This window comes from Erythranthe guttata, chromosome 3 (genome assembly GCF_056151865.1).
Source record: "Erythranthe guttata isolate IM_541 chromosome 3, IM_541, whole genome shotgun sequence".
In the NCBI taxonomy this organism is placed as follows: Eukaryota; Viridiplantae; Streptophyta; class Magnoliopsida; order Lamiales; family Phrymaceae; genus Erythranthe; species Erythranthe guttata.
The window spans coordinates 16,855,105-16,875,253 of NC_142535.1; the positions used below are offsets into that span (position 1 = coordinate 16,855,105).

Sequence of the window (20,149 nt, forward strand, 5' to 3'; positions counted from 1 at the left end):
AAAGCATCAAATAAAGTTCAATTATTTAGTTAATCCGAATTATCAAGCATCAAATAAAGTCCATTTATTTAGTTAATCCTGACTAGTCTACTCAACCAAACGAGGCCTTAGTATATGCTTCTATTATACACGGTAATGTTTTAAACCTGTTATACAATGATGATGCTAAACAAGTTTAAAAGAGATTTGCTTAAGAAATAACATTGATTGTTTGAAAATGGACAAGCTAGAAGAACATTAGACAAACAAGAACTAATCAGTAATGAAAACAAGGATAACGAAGTTCGAAATTGTAAAAGATCCAAGTACATAATTGAACAAACTTAGTTTAGGAGAGTCGAATAAACTTAGTTTAGGAGGAAAGATGTCAAAATACGAAAGCACCGAGATCTTGTAGTAGTAGTCCTCCACACTCGTAAAATATCATTAATGCAGCACCTGCAAAATGCAATACGCCGTCTCAGAAATCGATCTACAATGTAGTGAAATGCATTGTATATATTATTATCACAAATAATAATAATAATTAAAAAGAAAAGATTTAACATACCTATCATGAACATAAACTACCGACGCTCGTATGGCCCAGATCGATCACGGCTATACTTATCACTACGACCACCACCAGAGTCTCTGCTCCGTCCACCACCACCACCACCGCTGCTGCCATACCTATCTCTATCTCTATCTCTATCTCCATTACGATCAGGGCCATGGCGGCTCCCACCACCACCACCGTATTTGTCATCCCTTCCACCGTACCTACTACCTCCTCCTCCACCTCTGGCCCCTTCGCCGGAGGGGCACTCCCTAGCAAAATGCCCCGGCTTTCCACATTTGAAACAGTCACCACCGGAGCCACGCCCACCACCGCCGCCACCTCTGTCGCGGTCACGACCCCTATCGCGGTCACGGCCACTATCGCGGTCTCTGTCACCACCATCACGGTCTCTACCACCACCGCCGCCGCCCTGGTTGGGCTGGGCTTTATCGACAGTAATTGACCTTCCGTCTAAATCCATTCCGTTCATTGCTTCGATGGCTTCTTCCATAGCTTTCTCTTCTTCGAATGAAACGAAGCCGAAACCACGCGAGCGGCCTGAAAACTTGTCGAGCACAACCTGACCAATGTTGAAATTCAAGAATCATCAGAGATCAGATACATGGGAGAAACATTTAATAAATACGTGACGTATCTTGTAGGAAATTGGGGGATAAAACCTTGTTACGCATCATCATTCCAGCTAACTCATTTACCCCAGTTCACCGAATATAATCTTTTGAAAGAACCATCTTTTTCGAAATATCACATACGAAGAACTTCAAACGTCATATATACTTAACAATCAGGAATCATCAACCCTTGTGGACCTCTTTTTCTTTCCTTTCAACAGTACACAATTTAACAGATTACACAACGTTTGGCAAGAACAGAGAACAGATATCCCATTTTCCTGCACCCAGCACTCGATAAATACAACTTTTGAAATTTAAAAGAATGGAGGAAATTTCAAGACAGGTCAAACTCAGTAAATGAATTATTATATATGTTGAAAGCTAACAACTTGACTATCTGACTAGGATCTACAGTTGTCATATCTTAAGAGTCGTTTTAATTATGCAACAAAAACGCATGAATCTTTTACGTCTAAACCAGAGCCTGCTCAATGATGCTCAAGAAACCTCCTAAACAAATACAAGTTTTCCAACTCCTCGTGACAAAAAAAAGAAAAGAAAAAAGGAATCCGAGGTCATATACAAAACAAGCAAAGAAGTCCCATTATATTAGAAAATAAGAACACAAGAACAATACTTCAATGATACCAATAAACAAAGAGCGACTGGAGGATTGATTAAAAACCTCATCAGAGCAACGAAGATTTTAAGTAAGACTGATATTCATATTATACCTTTGCCTCCACAAGATGGCCAAACTTCTCGAATGCCTGCTTTAAACCCCTGTCGGATGTGGTCCATGATAAATTCCCAATAAAGCAACGGTACTCATCTGCCTCCGCCATATTCAACTGTCGACAAGAACTAAACAAATAAATAAAACTGATACATATGCCTTGAAAAAACACAACAAATTCGCGTAAACAGAAAAGATGAGTACATATTGTTCTAGTTGTTTGCCACAACTTGGCTATCAGCTAATAATTATTAGTACTAAGCCCTTAAACCAAAGCTAAAACTTTTTTTTATCCACTCCTTTTTCTCATTGTCACCGATTAGTCTGTAGATCAGAAACGAGTAGCACACTAAAGATCAACAAGAACTATAACGTACAGGATACGATCAAATAATGCTACACTAAGTGAAGTGTATATCGAGTAACAAAAAAAGATCCATCTTTTCTTCATTTAACACATCCATATGGCGATGAATATGTTCGCAAATTAATCGAAAAAGGATAACAAACTTTTACCCATAGATACATAGTTACAGTTTATAATTACACATGCTATTTCATTCAAACTGAGATACAGTATATGAGAAAGTTAAATAAATAAATTTAAATGCAACTATTTCTCAAAGCTTCAGACTGTAACATCACATAAAAAGTTTAATTTAAGAAAACAAAGACGGAAATTAAGAAAATTTACACACAAATAAACGGCACAAATTCAATTAGGTTTTATCTACATCCTACATACTTCAGCAGAAAGAACCCTAATTTATCCCACCTTTCAATTCAATTAAAAGATAAAATTGCTAACGGAATCGGAATGAAGAAACAACACTGAATTTCAGTTTAAAAAAAGCAAACAAGGAGAAGCGCAGTTAATCGGCGAACAGGAATAAGAAGAAGAAGAGTAAATACCGAGTTCTATAGCAAGAAACAGTTGGCCCCAGAAAAAAAGTGAGTCGAGCAGCTTCTCCTTTGAGGCTTTAGCTTCGAAAAACCCTAGTTCTATATTCGCTTGTAAGTTCCTCCAAATTACAAACACACCCTCGTATTTTCATATATTTCTATAGGAGTCTCCGATAAGCAGATTTTTTCCTTTTTTCTTTCTATTATATATTTTATTTTATTTTATTTTCTACAAGGAGGTGTATTAAATAAACTAAAATATGATTAATTAAATATTTTTATTGAATTTTATTTTAAAGTAGATTAATTTTAAAAAATTTACAAAAATTAAAATTAAAATAAAAGGAGCTCTGGTTTATTCAAGAATTGAACTTTTCATAACTTAATTGTATACTTAAGTTATCACAATTATATACTATTTTAGTATGATTAATCTTATCTTAAATTCCGTTAATTAATTAATTGTTTAAAAGTAAGGTTCATAAATTAAAAATATATGAAATAAATTTTATGATAATAGAAAATTTTCAAATTTTTAAAAAATTTGTTAAAACTATTATCAATTTGTTAATTTTATATTTGATGCTATTTTAAAAATAAAATAAATAATATAAATATTTATCAATTGAAATGGGCCTGGTCCAGAAAAGCTGATTGATTGAATATCTGTATCCAAACATATCCTAAGTAAGCCCAATCTCACCTCCAAACAATCACCCCCTTTTGTCGGCAGCTCTGCACCCAATTCAAACACAGAAAAAACTCAAAAACCCACCTCCAATGGAAACTCCAACTCGCAAATCTCTAATCCTTCTCTCTCCAAATTCACACACTCTCACCGACTTCAATTCAACGTTCAACCATCTCAATACCCTCATTTCAACCCCAATTCCCCATTCCTTCACCCCCAATCGTAAAAAAAATCGACTCAATTTCTCATCCACCACCATCTCCAATCACGAACACACCAAACCCTCGGAGAAACCCCGCAATTGGCTCAAACCAGCCACCCGAGGCTCCCCCGCCGTCCACGCGCTGTTCAAGAAGCTCTCCGTTCTCGAGAGGGCGCTCATCGGCGCCGGCGCCGGCGGCATTGCCGGTGCATTCACCTACGTCTGCCTCCACCCACTCGACACGATCAAAACCAAGCTCCAGACCAAAGGCGCGTCGGAGATTTACAAGGGCGCGTTCGATGTCGTCGTCAAAACGTTCCAGAGCAGAGGAGTCCTCGGGTTCTACAGCGGCGTCTCCGCCGTCATCGTCGGATCGACTTTCTCCTCCGCCGTCTACTTTGGCACGTGCGAGTTCGGCAAGTCGATCCTCTCTCAAATCGGCAACTATCCGGTTCTCTTAATCCCGCCAACTGCCGGTGCGATGGGTAACATCGTCTCGTCAGCAATTATGGTGCCGAAGGAGTTAATCACTCAGCGAATGCAGGCCGGCGCAAAGGGAAGATCGTGGGAAGTAGTGCTGCGTATTCTCGAGAAGGACGGTTTCTTAGGTCTATACGCCGGCTACAGCGCTACACTCCTCCGAAACTTACCCGCCGGCGTTTTGAGCTACTCGTCGTTCGAGTATTTAAAAGCTGCGGTATTAAGGGAGACGCAGAAGGCGAATTTGGAGCCGTTTCAGAGCGTCTGCTGCGGCGCGTTAGCAGGGGCGATATCGGCATCTTTGACGACACCTTTGGATGTGGTGAAAACTAGGTTAATGACTCAGGGGCATGGTGAGGCTGTGAACAAAGTTGCTGCTGAAATGTATGGTGGGGTTCGGTGTACGGTGAAGCAGATACTTAAGGAAGAAGGGTGGGTTGGGTTCACACGAGGGATGGGGCCGCGTGTTTTTTACAGTGCATGCTTTTCGGCTATAGGTTACTTTGCGTTCGAGACTGCTCGGCTCACGATTTTGAATCGGTATCTCGAGAGGATGGAGCTTGAAGAATCGGTGGGTTCTTCTGATTCATCAATCAAGAACAAAGCTGATGAATTATGAGTGGAGAATTTGGATTTATGTTGATTTTGCGGTCTTTCGAAGGGGGTTGATTTGTAATATTATGTTTCTGAAAACTTGGTTCGATATCTTCAGCTTTGAGGTAATTCGACCGGTTTTGACTCTTGGTTTTATTGTTTTTTTGTAGCTAATAGTATTACGGATAGTTCGATGATGCATAACTGTTTATCAAATTTGAAGCGTTGCCATGTTGAATAAGCGCATTATTTGAACTCTGAATTTTTCCCAACACTGTCTTTGTTTTCTTCTGAACAAGAAAGAGGATAGCTAGTAACTATGTTGAGAGATGATGAGCAACGACAACTTAGTACATGATATATAGGGATCGAAACTTTCTTGATTAGCTTAGGCCTTAGGAAGTGTTTCCGTTTTTGTGTGATTTAAACGCATCTTGAATAATTACATGAGTGAATATTAAGTGGAAATGGTGATGATATTGTAGATACCGTACATCAGCGGTTTCGGAGATACTTGTGTCTGAGTTCTGCTCTGAAATTTACGAACTTCTTTTTTTTTTTTTTAATTTATGATTAATGGAGTAGTATTCGAAGAAATTGAAAGGTTTTAAGAGACAGAGATGGGGATAAGTGTTGGTATTTGGTTATATTATCGAATGTTGTACATTTGCTAATTGGTTTAAGCAAGTAAACGTGAACCCTGTTTGCTTTCTTGATCCTTCAGCCAATGCCACAGCTTCGTTCTCTTTTTGTTTCTCGTATTCGACGACACGTTTTGTGGTTCAAGATTTTTTAACTGATCATTTGATACAACCTCTAGTTTTAAACACAGCCTTACTACTCTTGCATGGTTGTGATTTTTCTATAGGGTTTTTGGCTCGGCCATCTGCAGCATTACTCAGCAAAATTTTCTAAATAATGTAATCTACTTTCTTTATATCATTGGATTTGATGCTGAATTTTTGAACTTTGTCGATTTCAATCAAAATATTTCCGATGTTAGAACATTTTTCATCTCGAATTCCGGAAGTTCCAACTTCGCATTGTTTTTGGATTGTTTTTTAGTGGAATTTGGATACATATTTGATATAACATTCTGATTTTAGATCTGATTTTAATTTTCGAATTCCGATATATTTCCTAATCACACACTTATAACATCAATATTATTATGTATGTTATATTGAAAGCAACTAAAACAATAGAAACTATGCATTCCAATGTATTTTGTCCAAACAAATTCCGATTTTGGAATACATTTTAAGGTAAATTATAACCACCTACCTGAGGTAAAATGCAATTACCAAAAAACCCTTATTTTGAGAAATTACATCCAGCCCCTGCAGTTAGTAAATTTCTAAAATCTACCCCTAAAAAAGTGTTAAATGTAAGAAATCTACACATTTAAGGGTGTGGATGTAATTATAGAAAAATGAGGGTTTTTTTCTTGAATCAACCTCACCTTAGGGTGTCTGTAATTTTTTACCCTACGTTTTACTGTTCCAATTTTCGAAATTCCAATATTCGATTTTTCCGGTTTCTCCAATGGATTTTAAAATAACTTTTCAATTATGAAAAATTAATTATATTTTTTTCCAAAACATTAATTCCGATTCAACCCTTCAGATTTTCACACCTAGGGCCAGGTTTAACAAATCTTCTGATTGATTGGGCTTGAGTATTTTTTATAAACAGGGCTTCGCCCGTTATTTACAATTGGAATATTCTCTAACAACTATTTGGGGTCAGCCCACCAAATAAATTAATATAAATTTCGATCAAACCCTAGCATCAAAGCAATTGCTCTCTGTAAATTCATTCAGCCGCTCGTTTACATCTACAGATCTCTCGATAATTTACAAATTTTCCGTTTTCATTTCTGAAATTTATATATGTTTTCAGCTGTAATTTGTTCTGTAAAACGCCCGATGATGGAAAAATATACACATTGAGGTGGCACGATGGTTATGGATTCATCACTAGCTTTTGCGCACCGCCGGAATAATCAGCCTCCGCCGCCGCTGCGAAGTTGGTTGGTTGTCCATGGCGGTGTGTGAAAGGCTTCTGATGAATCTAATCCAACAGCCGCTTATGATCCGTTAAAAGCTATGAGATCTGAGGGCCTTTTTATTTATAATCCTTTTTTTTTTTTTAAAGTAATTTTCAATTTTAATTTTTTGAGTGAATTTCATCATTTCGATTTTTGTCGTGTTGACTTTTGTACATAGTTTCATAAATTTGCTAACTTTCTGCTCAGCGCTGAAAATTGTTTGTCTCTGTGCAAAATGCAAATTGAGTTCGCCTCTCTGCCAAATTTTACTTCTAAAATAAAGTTTCGAATTTACAAATTGTAATGGCATTTTATGAAGGAAGTTTATGCAGATTCTTTTGATTAATATTATCTTCGAAAAGATTGTTGGGTTCATTCAGTATTTTATTTCCGATTGTTGTGTTTTTGGATGCAATTTATAAAAAGGTATTACATGTTTCTTGAGGATCAAATTAACTTGATGCTTTCTGTTCATTTGCTGGTTTTCGATTGTCATCTGTGTTTGTATATAATGTAGAGATGTAGTGCCCAATGATGTATATTACGCAGTTTAACTGGTTGCCATTTGTCGAGGCACCCAATTTCCTTGGGGGGTGGCAAACTGTAATTTACCCTTTTATTTAACAACTGTTTATTTGCAGTTGACCTTGTTTGAAAGTTCGTTGAACTTGCTATCGCTATAATCGCAGCCTTTTGTTTATTAATATCTACAGCATGTGAGTGCTGAAAGTTGCCTCGGCAAATGTTGGTAGCCTTAAACTGCTTCTAGAACTGAGGGCTTTTAGTTACTTAATTGAAATGTATGTGCATTAGTATTGTAAGGCCTCGTTTGGTAGGGGAGATTAGCCGTGATTAACTAAGTAATGGGATTTTGTTTGATGTTTGGTATCCCCAATAATTTTGTCATGTTATCATCTTTTTACACATGTTTTTTATTGGATCTTCCAAGCTTCAATAATACAATTTGGTTTCATTAGATTATTCAATTTTATCTTGGCAACCAAACGAGGCCTAAGTTTGTTGTTAAACATACTTTCGTTACTTTTTAAACGATAAAATGTGTGTTCGTATTTTGTAATGATGCCTGATGATGATTAGACACACAGATATATTACTGGTAGCTTTGGTTTCCATTCGGTAGCCTCCCCATCATCGTAACTTGTCTCCTGCTGCTGCTGCTGCTGCTGCTTCTTCTTCTTCTTCTTCTTGATTATCAGTGACTACTGTTGTTGTTGCTGTTGTTGTTGTTATTATTATTATTATTATTATTATTATTATTATTATTGACCGGTAAACTTTATGGTCGAGCCGTTTGATGATGTGGGACTGGCTACGATGGAATCACTGCTAGATGTTACCGTATATGTGTCTGTGATAATAATTTTTAAGAACTGAGGGCATCGAAAACTATTATTATGCATTTCTGATTATTTTTATTCCTTGTTTAACCTCTTTTATGTGTAGTGATTCTTGATAGAAAAAGGATAGCGACGGTGTTTATGCAATTGCAGATCAGTTGTGTGCGAGTTGGCGGAATTTTTTAATTTTTTTTGCTGACAAGAAATCATGTTTTAAGTTGGTTAATCAAATTGAGTGTAGCTGTTTGATAGTTTCTGCACATGGAGATGATGCCAGTGTGTATCATATTGACTGATGTAACGTTTGTAATTTGTGATTGGGTAAAAGAGTTTTACTATGTCTCAACGGAATTTGATATGCTATATTAATGTGTGCAGAATGTGTATATATTTCAGTATTTGTACGTATAATATATACACGTAAACAAATGAATGTGATGAATCATATATTATCAGTTTTGAATGCAGGCACATCTAATCCATAAAAATATCAGGTCAAAATGGCAAAACAATTTATCAATAAATTGGGTTTGAAAGTATAAGTAGTTTTAGCATAAAATAGACCCGAATTCTAATCAACATACGAAATATATTTAATACTGCCAAAATCAGTAACACTATATATTGAAGACTGTAGATTAGAAATGTACAATACAATTTCTTATAATCATAAATATCAACTTCAAAATAATCACGAATAGCAGCTTCAGACAATAAGAAAAATGTAAACTAACCTAGGCTAAAAGTGGTATCAGAGCCATGGCTTAGAATTTATCAAGTGATGGAAACTGTTGGAGGTCCTCGATGCCGAAAAACATGGTGAGCTCCCGATGCAGGAATGGCTAGTAGTTCGGTGTTCCTTAATTGTTAATTCAATGCGGAAATGCCCATGGGAGGCTCGGTTCGGTGGTCCTTTGTGGCCCGATCAGTGTGGTCTTTGGTCCGAGAGGAAGATAAGGTGCAATGAACAATATAATTCTAACTATTAAACCAATCGTATCATTTTCATTATTTGTAAACGGGGATCTTAGTGTATTATATTGTAGTGTATTATATTGTTACTTTTTATAGAATTTATTAATTAAAACATAATTAACTTCCATAATTGAATCGGTGCTTTAAACATAATTATTATATCATATAAAATGCAAAGGATTTGAATAATAAAGTAAAATTTCAGTTTGTGGAGAAAATTCACAGAATTAAAACACTCTCGCTATAACTAGTGCAGCCACCGCCCGCCGCCGCCGTCCGCCTGAATTTGAGTGAGAAAATAAAAGGCGCGGGGTTTACAGTAACTAGTGCCGCCGTCCGCCTGAATTTTAAGTGAGAGAAAGAAGATGTTGGAAGCGAAGAGGTTGAACAAGGCAGTAGTTCCTAAATCCCTCATACCGGACCCTTCTCCGGCCAACATCCAGTCTACTCGTCTTGCAGTTCACGTCTCTCTCTCTCTCTCTCTCTCTCTCTCTCTCTCTACAGTAGATTAATTAATTTTCATTTCTGATTTTTTGTTGTTGTTTGTTGATGTAGACCAATGGAGACGCTTCATCTTGCTGGGTCTACCTTGCTTCTGGCTCCCGAATTTACAAGCTTCAAGTATGCCTAATCAATTTTCAATTTGCATATCAAATTTAGGTTAATGTAGAAATTGGATTATCTTAATCTGGAATTTCTCATCTCTATTTCAGATTGCTATGGAAGATTCGTTTGTCGGTCGAGGAAAAGAGAGCCTCCTCATCCCCGAACAAACTTCAGTATACCTCTCTTCCAAACTCAATTGACTAATCCATAATTACTCCATTTCAACTTTTGTTCGACCGACTTTTTTCTTCAATGTAGGTTTTGGATTCATCGTTAGTTAATCGTTGCCCTCACCAATCGGAAATCCAAAGTCTCGTGCTCGCTCAAACCGAAAGTTAGACACCTTTTCTTCTCTGTAAATTTGATGCAATTTTTTCTTGAACATAAACATTGAAAATTGTACGCAAAAATAAAAAATAAAAACCGATATATGTTAACTAATTCGATAGCATGTTTTGCGCAATCTTGCAGACATGGATTGCTCAATCTTAGGAAGTGTCGACTCTTACGGCCAACTTATTGTTTCTCCATTGGATACTAGCAAGACAGGTTAATTCCTTAATACTAATTTTCCACTTAAACACAATTATTAGGCTAACTATTTTATTTAGGCACTTTCGACTGTAATTTATTAAACGCCACTTCTCGTTTTAAATGTAGATGGATTTACGTATTCGGTTCCTCCTCGGGATTATGGTGTTGGAGAAGGCAGTTGGGCTGGACTTTGCTTTAATCCAAATCAATTGTCTATGGTACATATGTTCCTAATATGACACCTCTATCAATTCGTTCATTCTTATATATATTAAGCATGACGTCGTTAAACCATTTGTTCTTTTAACATCTTTGACTTTTGACTTTTAATTTCCCGTCTGACTTTTGACTGTTGACTTTTGGCTTCTTGTTGTATCTGCAATATTTGTAAGATAGTTATGTTTGAAACCGGTTACCTGTGTCTGATTCAGGCAGCTGTAGCACGCAGCTTCTGCAAGACCATCGATATTTATGACCAAGATATTCATCTGCGCACTTTACGCACGTGAGTATTTACCCAATTTTTTTTTTAACTTTCTTTGAAGTAGCATAAATGAAATTGGTCTACTATTACAGTGGTCAAGTGGTATTGCATGGAACAACTGGGGATTGTGTTAATTTTATACCATGTAATTGTGTCGTATTATTTCCCTACTATAGTGTTCATGTGGTGTGGTATTGCATCTATCTCAACAATTACATCTGCAAAATTCCGTAACAAATGCCTTTTCCATGGATCGAATAAATCAATTCCATGTTGAGATTCGTTTGTGTGTGTGTGTCTGTGTGTTTAAGTTGTAACGTATTGAATAAGCCGTGTTTCAGATTGTGGTATCCGACGTCACTAATTTTCATGGACAAGTTTAGTGAGAGTGCAAGTTCAACGTTGGCCATCACCGAAGGTTCCCAGGTTCTCGACATAAATGATATCTTTATTGTTTTACCAAGATGAAATTAATCAGTAACTACTAGAATAAAAAATATTTTTTTTAATTTTATTATAATGATTTATTTATTGATTTCATTATATTTATTTGTTGTAGCTAAGTATATGGGACTTGCGGGTGAAAGAAAACGGGGGTTGTGTGCATAGAATAATGGGGTCCGTGGGAGATGTGTTATATGCAGTCAATGAATCCTCATCCGGTTATATTGCTGCCGGTGGTGGGGACCGCACCGTGACTATCTACGATCCCCGCAAGTTAGTGGGCTTCTTCTAATGACGTACTTATATAATTTGCTTTTGTGGGTTTCTATGATTTTTCGAAATAATACTGTTTTGTTGGAACTAATTTTCTTCTAACTCGTAATGTTTGTAAATTTGAGTACAGGTGGTCCGCAGTATCTAGATGGCTGAATTGCTCAAAATACGAGGTCAGTTAGTTGCTTAGATCAAATTTCTTCACACAATGACACATTTATCCAGTGTCTCTATAGTTTGATTACGGTTACGGTTTCTTGAATAAATTATTCGATTTTTTTTTTTTTTAATAGTTTTTAAGTTTGGATACGCTTCTTGGGTTGTAATAGCTTGCATTCTGCTTTCTTAATAACATTACTTGTATACCGCATATCGCAGATAACTGGACTTACCTTTTCATCCGTTGATCATAATTATATCTATGTGCAAGGAGTTGACTATGAGGTAAATTCTTTTAATGATCATTGATTTATTGTATATATATGATGAATTAATTTTTAACGATGAAAGCTCGAGCTTGAATACTTTGTAGGTTCTCTGTGGACGCTGGAGGGAAAACGAGAAGGCCTTTTCGTTTAGAGGGGATTCAAACTGGCTCGGATTTAGCAAGGTTTTTCTTTTTATATATATATTTATTGATACTCAATTTGCATGAAAAGTGTATGTATCTCGGAAATTCACAGGTGTCGTTTCTGAAATGCAGTGTTCGAATAGAGATATATTGGCTGGATGGTGCGATTCTGGTAGCGTTTTTGTTGCTGATGTTTCTTAGAAGAACATGAAACAGACATTGGATAACTCATAAAAAACGTCTTTTTTTTTTTTTTTTTTTTTGATTTACCAAAATTGCTCCTCCATTTTGACGTGTGCAATTCGGTCAAGAAATAGACAGTTTCAGCATCGGTGCAACAATTTAGTAAGTTGTGGTATGTCCATGTAACTTTTCTTTGTCTGGGGGGCAAAGTGCAAAAACAAGCCAAGTTTCAAGGGGTAAAATGCATTTACTCCTTTAAAGTTTAAACTCGTCTATAAACTTCAAAAAGTATATATAATATAATTATAAATTATAAACTAGTTAAACATGTAGACAAATCGACATTCCTCCGTTTCAATTGTTGACTTAAATTAATTTAGGGAAATGATAGTTGCTTAAGAAATACTAATTAGACGATAAATGTTTAAAAGACTTGAAATAGTAAGGGTAAAATTGGAAATTTTCATTCAACTGCTAACGAAATGAAAATTTGAATAGAATATGGTAAACTACGGCCACCCCTGAGGTAAGGTTAAATTATAGATAATTACAATCATCGTTCAACTATGAATCTTCTTAAATGTCCCATATTCTAGTGCAAATTCAACAGAATCTTTAAATTCCATGAATATTCTCTAGTTTGTAGTTGTTTTGTACAACAATGCAGTTCAAATAGATTACAATCTGATATTTACCAGCTAAGAGACGCATTTTACGATCATCTTGTTTTAAAATATGAGCTCGAATTGGGTAAAACATGTACAAACCGAAGAATATTCCACATAATCTAGAAAATTCCACTAAATCTGAATGAACATGTAAGAAGGAGTTGATGGAGTGATTATAATTACCCAAACATAAGAGATTATTTCATAATTTGACATTTTCGTAATCAAATATTACTAATTAGTAATTACCCCTAATTACATTACCCCTAATTACATTAAATAATAATATTAGTGTGTTAATATGTGATGATGAGGCTTTTCTCCAAGTGTGTGAAAAAATCTGCCCCCTTCTCACAACGAACCATGTAATACGCGATTACGCGGTCAAAATCATCCCAATATAATCCCTTCCTTTCTTCTTCCTTCAATTCATTCTCTTTTTCTTTTTTCTTTTTTCTTTTTTCTTTTTTCTTTTTTCTTTTTTAATTTCAACTGATAATTCAATTTAAATTTTTTTTTTTTTAAATTCATGAGAAATATGCCGACAACAGATTTTCCAGAAACGACGTCGTCGTCTTCGCCATCGAGCTTAAGATTCTCGATTTCGAGCCGACGCCGCGATCAGGTCCATACGATGGACCCCACCGCACACGAACCCACCCCCCAGGAAATCGAATTGGATTCCTTCCAGAGAAAAGTCTCCGATCGCTTCCACGACCTGGCTGCGGCGGATTCCGACGAGCTCCTCTCGATCCCGTGGCTCCAGAAGCTTCTAGAAGCGTTCCTCTCCTGCCAGGAGGAGTTCCGATTAATCGTCTCCAACAATCGAGCCACCTTGAACAAACCCCCAATGGACAAATACATCTCCGATTTCTTCGATCGGAGCGTCAAGGCGCTGGACGTCTGCAACGCCATACGCGACGGCGTTGAGCAAATCCGGCAGTGGCAGAAGCACCTCGAAATCGTCGTGAGCTCGTTCGACGACGGCGGCAACCGGAGTAAGATCATCAACCAGGGGCAATTCCGCCGCGCGAAGAAAGCCCTAATCGAACTGCTGATCTCGATGCTCGACGAGAAGGAATCCGGCGGCGGCACCACCACCACCACGACAATGCCGCACAGAAACCGCTCCTTCGGGCGACACAGCGCGCACGCCTCCGCCGAGCATAAATCGTTCGTCCACTTGCGGTCGCTCTCGTGGAGCGTGTCCCGGTCGTGGTCGGCCGCTAGGCAGTTGCTAGCAATCGGGAACAATTTAGTCGCGCCGAGGGCTAACGAGATCACGTCGACGAACGGGCTCAATTTGGCCGTTTTCACGATGAACTACGTGCTATTGTTCGTAATGTGGGCCCTGGTGGCCGCGATCCCATGCCAGGATCGCGGCCTCCAGACGCATTTCAATGTCTCGAGGCAACTTCTGTGGGCCCCACCGATTCTTTCGCTCCACGATAGAATCTTGGAGGAGTCGAAGAAACGGGAGAGGAGGAACGCGTGCGGGTTGTTGAAGGATATACGGGACGTTGAGATTTGCGCTAGGTGTATGATGAATGACTTGGCGGACTCGGTTAGGTTCCCGTTGACGGAGGAGAAGGAGAGAGAAATTAGAGAGAGAGTCGACGAGATCGAGAGTGTGTACCAAGGTATAAAAGACGGGTTGGATCCTTTGGAGAAAGGGGTTCGAGAAGTGTTCCATAGGATTGTGAGGAGTAGGAACGAAGGTCTTGCTTCGATTGACGCGAGTAAATAGTTGTTCATGTTCGATGAATTTGGTTTTTTTCGTCGGATTGGAAAGAAATATTCCGATTCTTGTATTTATTAGAGAATATGTCATTGTGTAAATTTGATTTTGTTGTTGTTTATATCCTTTGTTTTTGTGCAATGAACTTTTTTTCTCGATAAATTTGGGTGCGTAACTTTGATCTATTTTCGGTTTAAGATTGCTTCGCAATGTACCGAAAGAAGAGTAAAGTAAGCCAACAACATTCCTATGAGGGATTAATTGATCTTCTTATACCATTTGTTAATGTCGATTTTTAGAGACGAATTTTCGATTTTTTTTCGGAGGACGAATCATCGGTCACTAGAGTTGCTATCGAGTCTCTGTCAATTAAGATTTGCTATGTGCATGAGGGCTTCTTTCTTGAGATCTTGTTCACATTTTATTTGAGTCATACTGAAATGACTTTGGCTTTTGCTGACTTTGACCAAGTCTTTTTGTAATAATTACTTAATTATATAGTTCAAGAATGATGTATGTATGCGGGGAGAGGTAAATTAAACTTTCTTGGAATTACTTGTGGTAATCAAGGGCAGATTAGTCATGATGTGAAAGTTGCACTTGGCAGCAGCAAGTTGAGTTCTGGCAATATAGGGAGCCTCTTAGAAATGTTATTCTTCTATATACTACAGTTATGAAATAAAGATTCTGAATTAACCAAATTCCAATAGAGTTGATTAAATTATGATATTACCCAAATTCGTACGAGGGCTACAAGATTGCACACTGGGGCTAAAACTTCAATTTGCAGGCCCAAATTCAACTCCATTGGGCCCAAAGCATCAAATTGCAGGCCTAAATTTAACCTGTCTTGGGCCCAAATCTTCAAATTTCATTAAATATTTTTTATTATTATTTATTATTTGTATATTCTAATAGAAAATCCATTAAACAATTCTAGTAGATGCTACATAGTATAATACACTGCATACAATTGTCAAGAAAATATATCATCAGAGTGACTCCAATAAATAAGAATGATTTTTCCAATAGTTTCGGTTCGGTTCCAATCCTTTTGTTCAGAAATCCAAGATGGTGTCAACTCCACTCAGAAACAAGCACCAACTTAGGTTTCAATCGATTACAACCCAAATCTAGACCTACTCAATCCTCACAATTGATTTGACTCACCAACTCACGGTCAGTTAATTGGTAAAGGCAAACTCTCCATCACTCAATTCAACTTTTAGTTCCTCTCACAATAGGGTTTAATCACTCACACAAAGAGAAGATTAAACTTAGAAGAACGGTGAATGTGTAAGAATATATGTCCCCTTTGCTCCTCTGAAAGCTGAATTTATAGCCAAACCAACAACAGTCCAAAGCGTAGAATACGCTCCTGTGTCAAAGTCAACCGAGTACGACGAGGACTCCGTTAAGAGGACAGAAACATTGTGATCGAAGTTGAATTAGGGTTGAAAGATGAACATTTAATTTAAACGGTCAAGATCTGATTTTGGTCTAAGCTGATTTGAGCTTAAGTTAAAGCGGGTAACCGGGTGAATGAGTTTAGAGTCGAGTCTAATCACAAAGTTCATTTTAGGACGATTTCTTAACCGTGTTAAACAAATGAGATCATTTTAACATTTCTTGAAAATAACAATGATTAAATTGTAAAAACCGCAGGAGAAAAAGGTGAAGCGGAAAGAATCAAATTAAAAAATAAAAATAAAAAAAAAGGATCGACTTTGACAAAAGTAAAGAGTAAAGAACAAAGTGGTAATTAATGATTTCAAAGTAGGGCCAAAGAAAGCAATATTACATATGGTATGATCATCATCAAACCCACTTTATATCCAAAACTCTCTCTCTCTCTCTCTCTAGATCATAATTAATAGCAAGATTACACAAATCAATGCTCTATGAACTCCACAAAACCCCACCACCTGCATTGCCAAATTACAAATAATTCAATCCCAATTAAATAAAATAAAACTAATCATATGCTCAATTAATGTATAAATGTAATAAAAGAAGGCACTTATTTTGTTTCATAAGTTACTTATGAGAGTTCTTCTGCATAAATGTAAATGTCACGTGACTGTAATAGTGACTTGTGAAAGAAATCACGTGCATGCCATTAAATACCGTGCCCTGTTTTATGTGTGATCTTGTGATCCTCCATAGTTGTACCTCAGTTAGTGCACAAACTTATAATATATACAGTAAGCTGCCAAATTATATATATCTATTGCCTTATATTTTCCTAATAATAATGGGTAAATTACAACCACCTCCCTGAGGTAAAGTATAATTACAAAATACTCCTTTTTTGAGAAATTACATCCAGATCCCTGAAGTTTGTAAACTTCTTACATCCACCCCAACAGAAGGGTGTCAATGTAAGAAATCTACAAATTTTAGGGTGAGGATGTAATTATGGAAAAATGAGGGTGGTTTCGTAAATATACCTTAGCTCAGGGGAGGTATTGTAATTTACCCTAATTAACGGAATGAAGCATGTACCCATAACTTCCCTAACTGACGGACTAATGATAGATTGACGGAAAATACCAAAAACGTTAAATTATTGAAACATGAGGGACCAAATGTGGAATCGGTGCAAACTTTAGGGATGAAAATTGTAACTTTCCCTATATTTTCCTAATAATTAATTATTTCAAATTCAATTTTGTGGAAGCAAGTGCAGATTCCTTATGTAAAATTATCATACACTTCCATTTAAAAAATGCAAATTTTCAATATTTCAAGAATAAAAGAGTTAAAAAAAAAAAGGAAAAAAAATATTACCTCTCGAGAGTGTTGATAACCAGATGTAGGTAAAGGACGAATTGTAGCAGAATCAACTTCACCCGTAGGGAGAGGAACCGCAGGGTTGCTGTTGATAAACGGTATTCCTTCTTTATCAGGCGACACAGGGCTTAAACCCGGTGCAAGGCTCGGCCAACCGCTTTCTCTTGGCTGAAACGGCCATGGGAACGCCGGTGAAGACGCCACCGTCCCACCGGAGGTGGGCGGCGCCGCCGCTACTGACGGCGGCAGCTCGGGGGACGCGGAGGACTGGTGCGGAGGTGGCGCTAAAGGGACCACCTCCACGGCGAGCTTTTGTCCATGCAGGCATGCTTCGCTTGATCCATTGTTGAAGGCGAAGTAGAAGAAGCCAGTCCGTGAAATGTGCCACTTAATTCATTTTAATCACGAAATTGCCATTAAAACCAAAAAATTAAGCGTAAATTACAAAAACCCCCCGAACTTAGGCTAAATAACGAAAAACACCCGCTATCTATTTGTAATTACCAAAAACTCCCTGAAGTTTGTTTCCGTCTTACATCAACCCCTTATGGTGTGACTTTTCACGGATTGTTTTTATTCAAAGGAATAGGGGATTTTGGTTATTACGGATACGTGGGGTGTTTTTCGTTATTTAACCTAAGTTTAGGGGTTTTTTCGTAATTTACCAAAAACATAATTAGCTGTCAAGAAACACACACAAGAAGGTGTAAATGTAACTTACAGTGTAAGAAGTAGAGTTGGGTTTTGTCAAGAGTGTAGCTTGTGTGAAGTTGCAGAGATTGAATGCTTTCTGGTTCCGGAAAATGTACAGCCTGTACTGATTTTTGTGCTGGAAAACTAATTTAAAAAAATTAAATTAAATGCAGTCCTAATTATTAATTAATTATCATAATATTTAGAATTAAAAAAATGAATAAACTTACTGACAGAGTCTCCAATTTGAACCTTGGGATGATTCCATACTGAAACTCCATCAACAACCATTGTTGCAGAGTGAGAGAATTGAAGTAATTGCAGAGTGACAACAGAAAAGAAAATGAACAACGTGGATGAATTATATGAAAATCCCATATTTCCTCTTAATTTCTTAGTGAAGAAAGAAAAGAAAATTAATAATTTGGAATAAATTTAGAGGGACTATATATATATATATATATATATATATATATATAGAGAGAGAGAGAGAGAGAGAGAGAGAGAGAGAGAGAGATTATAGAGCACAGCAGTTGAAATTTGTAGAACAGAGAAAATTCACACAGAAATACGTGCGTGTGTGTGTGTGTGTGTGTGTGGCTTTTCAGAGGAAGAGTTTGAAGGCTTTTGTTGTTGACAGTGGGAGAGGGGGAGTGTGTATTTATTTATGACCAATTATTTATTTTTATTTTTTTATACATTGAAAAGTCGAATGATTTTGTCTGTGAATTGTAATTCTTGAAAATAGAATAATGTGAATTAAAAATAAAAAATAAACAAAAGAACACAAAGACATTTGTGTTTTGTTTAGTGGGATTTGATAATTAATGATGGGCATTATGATTCTAAAATGATTCGTGCTCTGATTATGAACCTGCATTTATGTAAATATTATAAGAAAAGTATTATAATAATATGTGATTATGTAATTATATGTATTTTTTTGTGGTGGTGGGTCAATTTTGAGCCTCTTTATGACTTTATCACATTCTTTTGAGGTTTTTAAATTATTTGATATTTAGACTTTATGTTATGATATTACTATAAGGTTGCAGATTCTCACAAAAAAATTAGATTCTTTTTGGAATAATTAAAATCTTAAAAGAAGGGCTCCTAGGAAATTAAATTAAACTAAATAGTAGATTAATTAAGAGAAAAGATTAATCATTATTCATTCATTCTTCTTCGTATTACAATTAATATTTTATATTATATCATTATATGTAATACGATATTTTCAAATCACAAGTGCATTTCATATAAATTAACAAACTCATTATTATTATTATTTTTGACAAAATTACAGGTATTGTAATTTCTGCAAGGTTGAATAAAATCGTAAAATCTAGATAATTAAATTGAAATCTTCATCAATAGAATATATAATAATAAAAATAAATAAATAAAATACTGCCCTAAAAGCAATATAAACTGCAAAGGGGTAAGAAAAAGGGAAAAACCATGTAAGAAGACAAATGCTATACGACAAAAATATTTACAGTCTTGAGGGGATGACTTAGAAATGTCCAATTCTACTGACCCTTGTGAAAGTAATTCTACATTTTCTGCTGAGTTCAAAAAAATAAATTATAAATTACAACCACCTCCCTGGGGCGAAGTCTATTCACAAAAAAAACCCTCAATTTTGAGAAATTAAATCCAGATCCCTGTAGTTTGTAAATTTTTTACATCAACCCCTATAAAAGGGTGTTAGTGTAAGAAATCTACAAATTGCTGGGGGTGGATGTAATTATTGCAAAAATGAGGGTGTTTTTTGTTAGTAGACTTTACCTCAGGGGGAGATTGTAATTTACTAAGAAATAAAAGCAGAAGTGTACGTACTTTGAGGAAGCTAATACAAGTGGACAAAACAATATTTTAATCTAATTAAACAGGTTTAGTGAATAAAAACAACACTAATGAATGTAAATAAGAGAAGTTCGTTTTGTACTTTGGAATGTGCAATAGAAATTTTTATGTAATGTGATTTTATGGCT

At 36.4% G+C, this 20,149-nt stretch overlaps 5 protein-coding genes across 7 annotated transcripts; 3 read left to right on the forward strand and 2 right to left on the reverse strand.

Moving 5' to 3' along the window:
• Window positions 1-174: 174 nt before the first annotated feature.
• LOC105950761 (glycine-rich RNA-binding protein RZ1A-like) lies at window positions 175-2,964 on the reverse strand. Of its 2 annotated transcripts, XM_088815773.1 has the most exons (5): window positions 2,825-2,945; window positions 1,911-2,027; window positions 1,222-1,454; window positions 551-1,121; window positions 175-438 (listed from the first exon to the last, which is right to left on the reverse strand). In XM_088815773.1, the coding sequence occupies exons 3-4, from the start codon at window positions 1,237-1,239 to the stop codon at window positions 567-569; spliced, it is 573 nt and encodes a 190-aa protein (XP_088671899.1). In that variant the 5' UTR covers window positions 1,240-1,454; window positions 1,911-2,027; window positions 2,825-2,945; the 3' UTR covers window positions 175-438; window positions 551-566. The 2 variants fall into 2 exon arrangements, with proteins under 2 accessions (XP_088671899.1, XP_012829581.2); XM_012974127.2 differs by lacking the exon at window positions 1,222-1,454 and having other exon boundaries at window positions 2,825-2,964.
• A 527-nt stretch (window positions 2,965-3,491) lies between these two features.
• On the forward strand, window positions 3,492-8,553 carry MFL1 (Mitochondrial substrate carrier family protein). Its single transcript, XM_088815774.1, has one exon. The coding sequence runs from the start codon at window positions 3,596-3,598 to the stop codon at window positions 4,805-4,807; it is 1,212 nt and encodes a 403-aa protein (XP_088671900.1). The 5' UTR covers window positions 3,492-3,595; the 3' UTR covers window positions 4,808-8,553.
• A 744-nt stretch (window positions 8,554-9,297) lies between these two features.
• On the forward strand, window positions 9,298-12,586 carry LOC105950823 (uncharacterized). 2 transcript variants are annotated; one of them, XM_088815775.1, is made up of 13 exons: window positions 9,298-9,629; window positions 9,721-9,786; window positions 9,879-9,944; window positions 10,030-10,105; window positions 10,243-10,320; window positions 10,432-10,523; window positions 10,737-10,810; window positions 11,131-11,215; window positions 11,349-11,506; window positions 11,637-11,679; window positions 11,885-11,950; window positions 12,039-12,116; window positions 12,210-12,586. In XM_088815775.1, exons 1-13 carry the CDS (start codon window positions 9,531-9,533, stop codon window positions 12,276-12,278), a joined length of 1,050 nt encoding a protein of 349 aa, XP_088671901.1. In that variant the 5' UTR covers window positions 9,298-9,530; the 3' UTR covers window positions 12,279-12,586. The 2 variants fall into 2 exon arrangements, with proteins under 2 accessions (XP_088671901.1, XP_088671902.1); XM_088815776.1 differs by having other exon boundaries at window positions 9,435-9,623.
• A 675-nt stretch (window positions 12,587-13,261) lies between these two features.
• LOC105950821 (plant/protein (DUF793)) lies at window positions 13,262-14,828 on the forward strand. The gene has a single exon (XM_012974190.2). The coding sequence runs from the start codon at window positions 13,458-13,460 to the stop codon at window positions 14,673-14,675; it is 1,218 nt and encodes a 405-aa protein (XP_012829644.2). The 5' UTR covers window positions 13,262-13,457; the 3' UTR covers window positions 14,676-14,828.
• A 1,559-nt stretch (window positions 14,829-16,387) lies between these two features.
• LOC105950646 (Cupredoxin superfamily protein) lies at window positions 16,388-18,966 on the reverse strand. The gene is made up of 4 exons (XM_012974013.2): window positions 18,383-18,966; window positions 18,181-18,296; window positions 17,457-17,846; window positions 16,388-16,591 (listed from the first exon to the last, which is right to left on the reverse strand). Exons 1-4 carry the CDS (start codon window positions 18,528-18,530, stop codon window positions 16,526-16,528), a joined length of 720 nt encoding a protein of 239 aa, XP_012829467.2. The 5' UTR covers window positions 18,531-18,966; the 3' UTR covers window positions 16,388-16,525.
• Window positions 18,967-20,149: the final 1,183 nt, after the last annotated feature.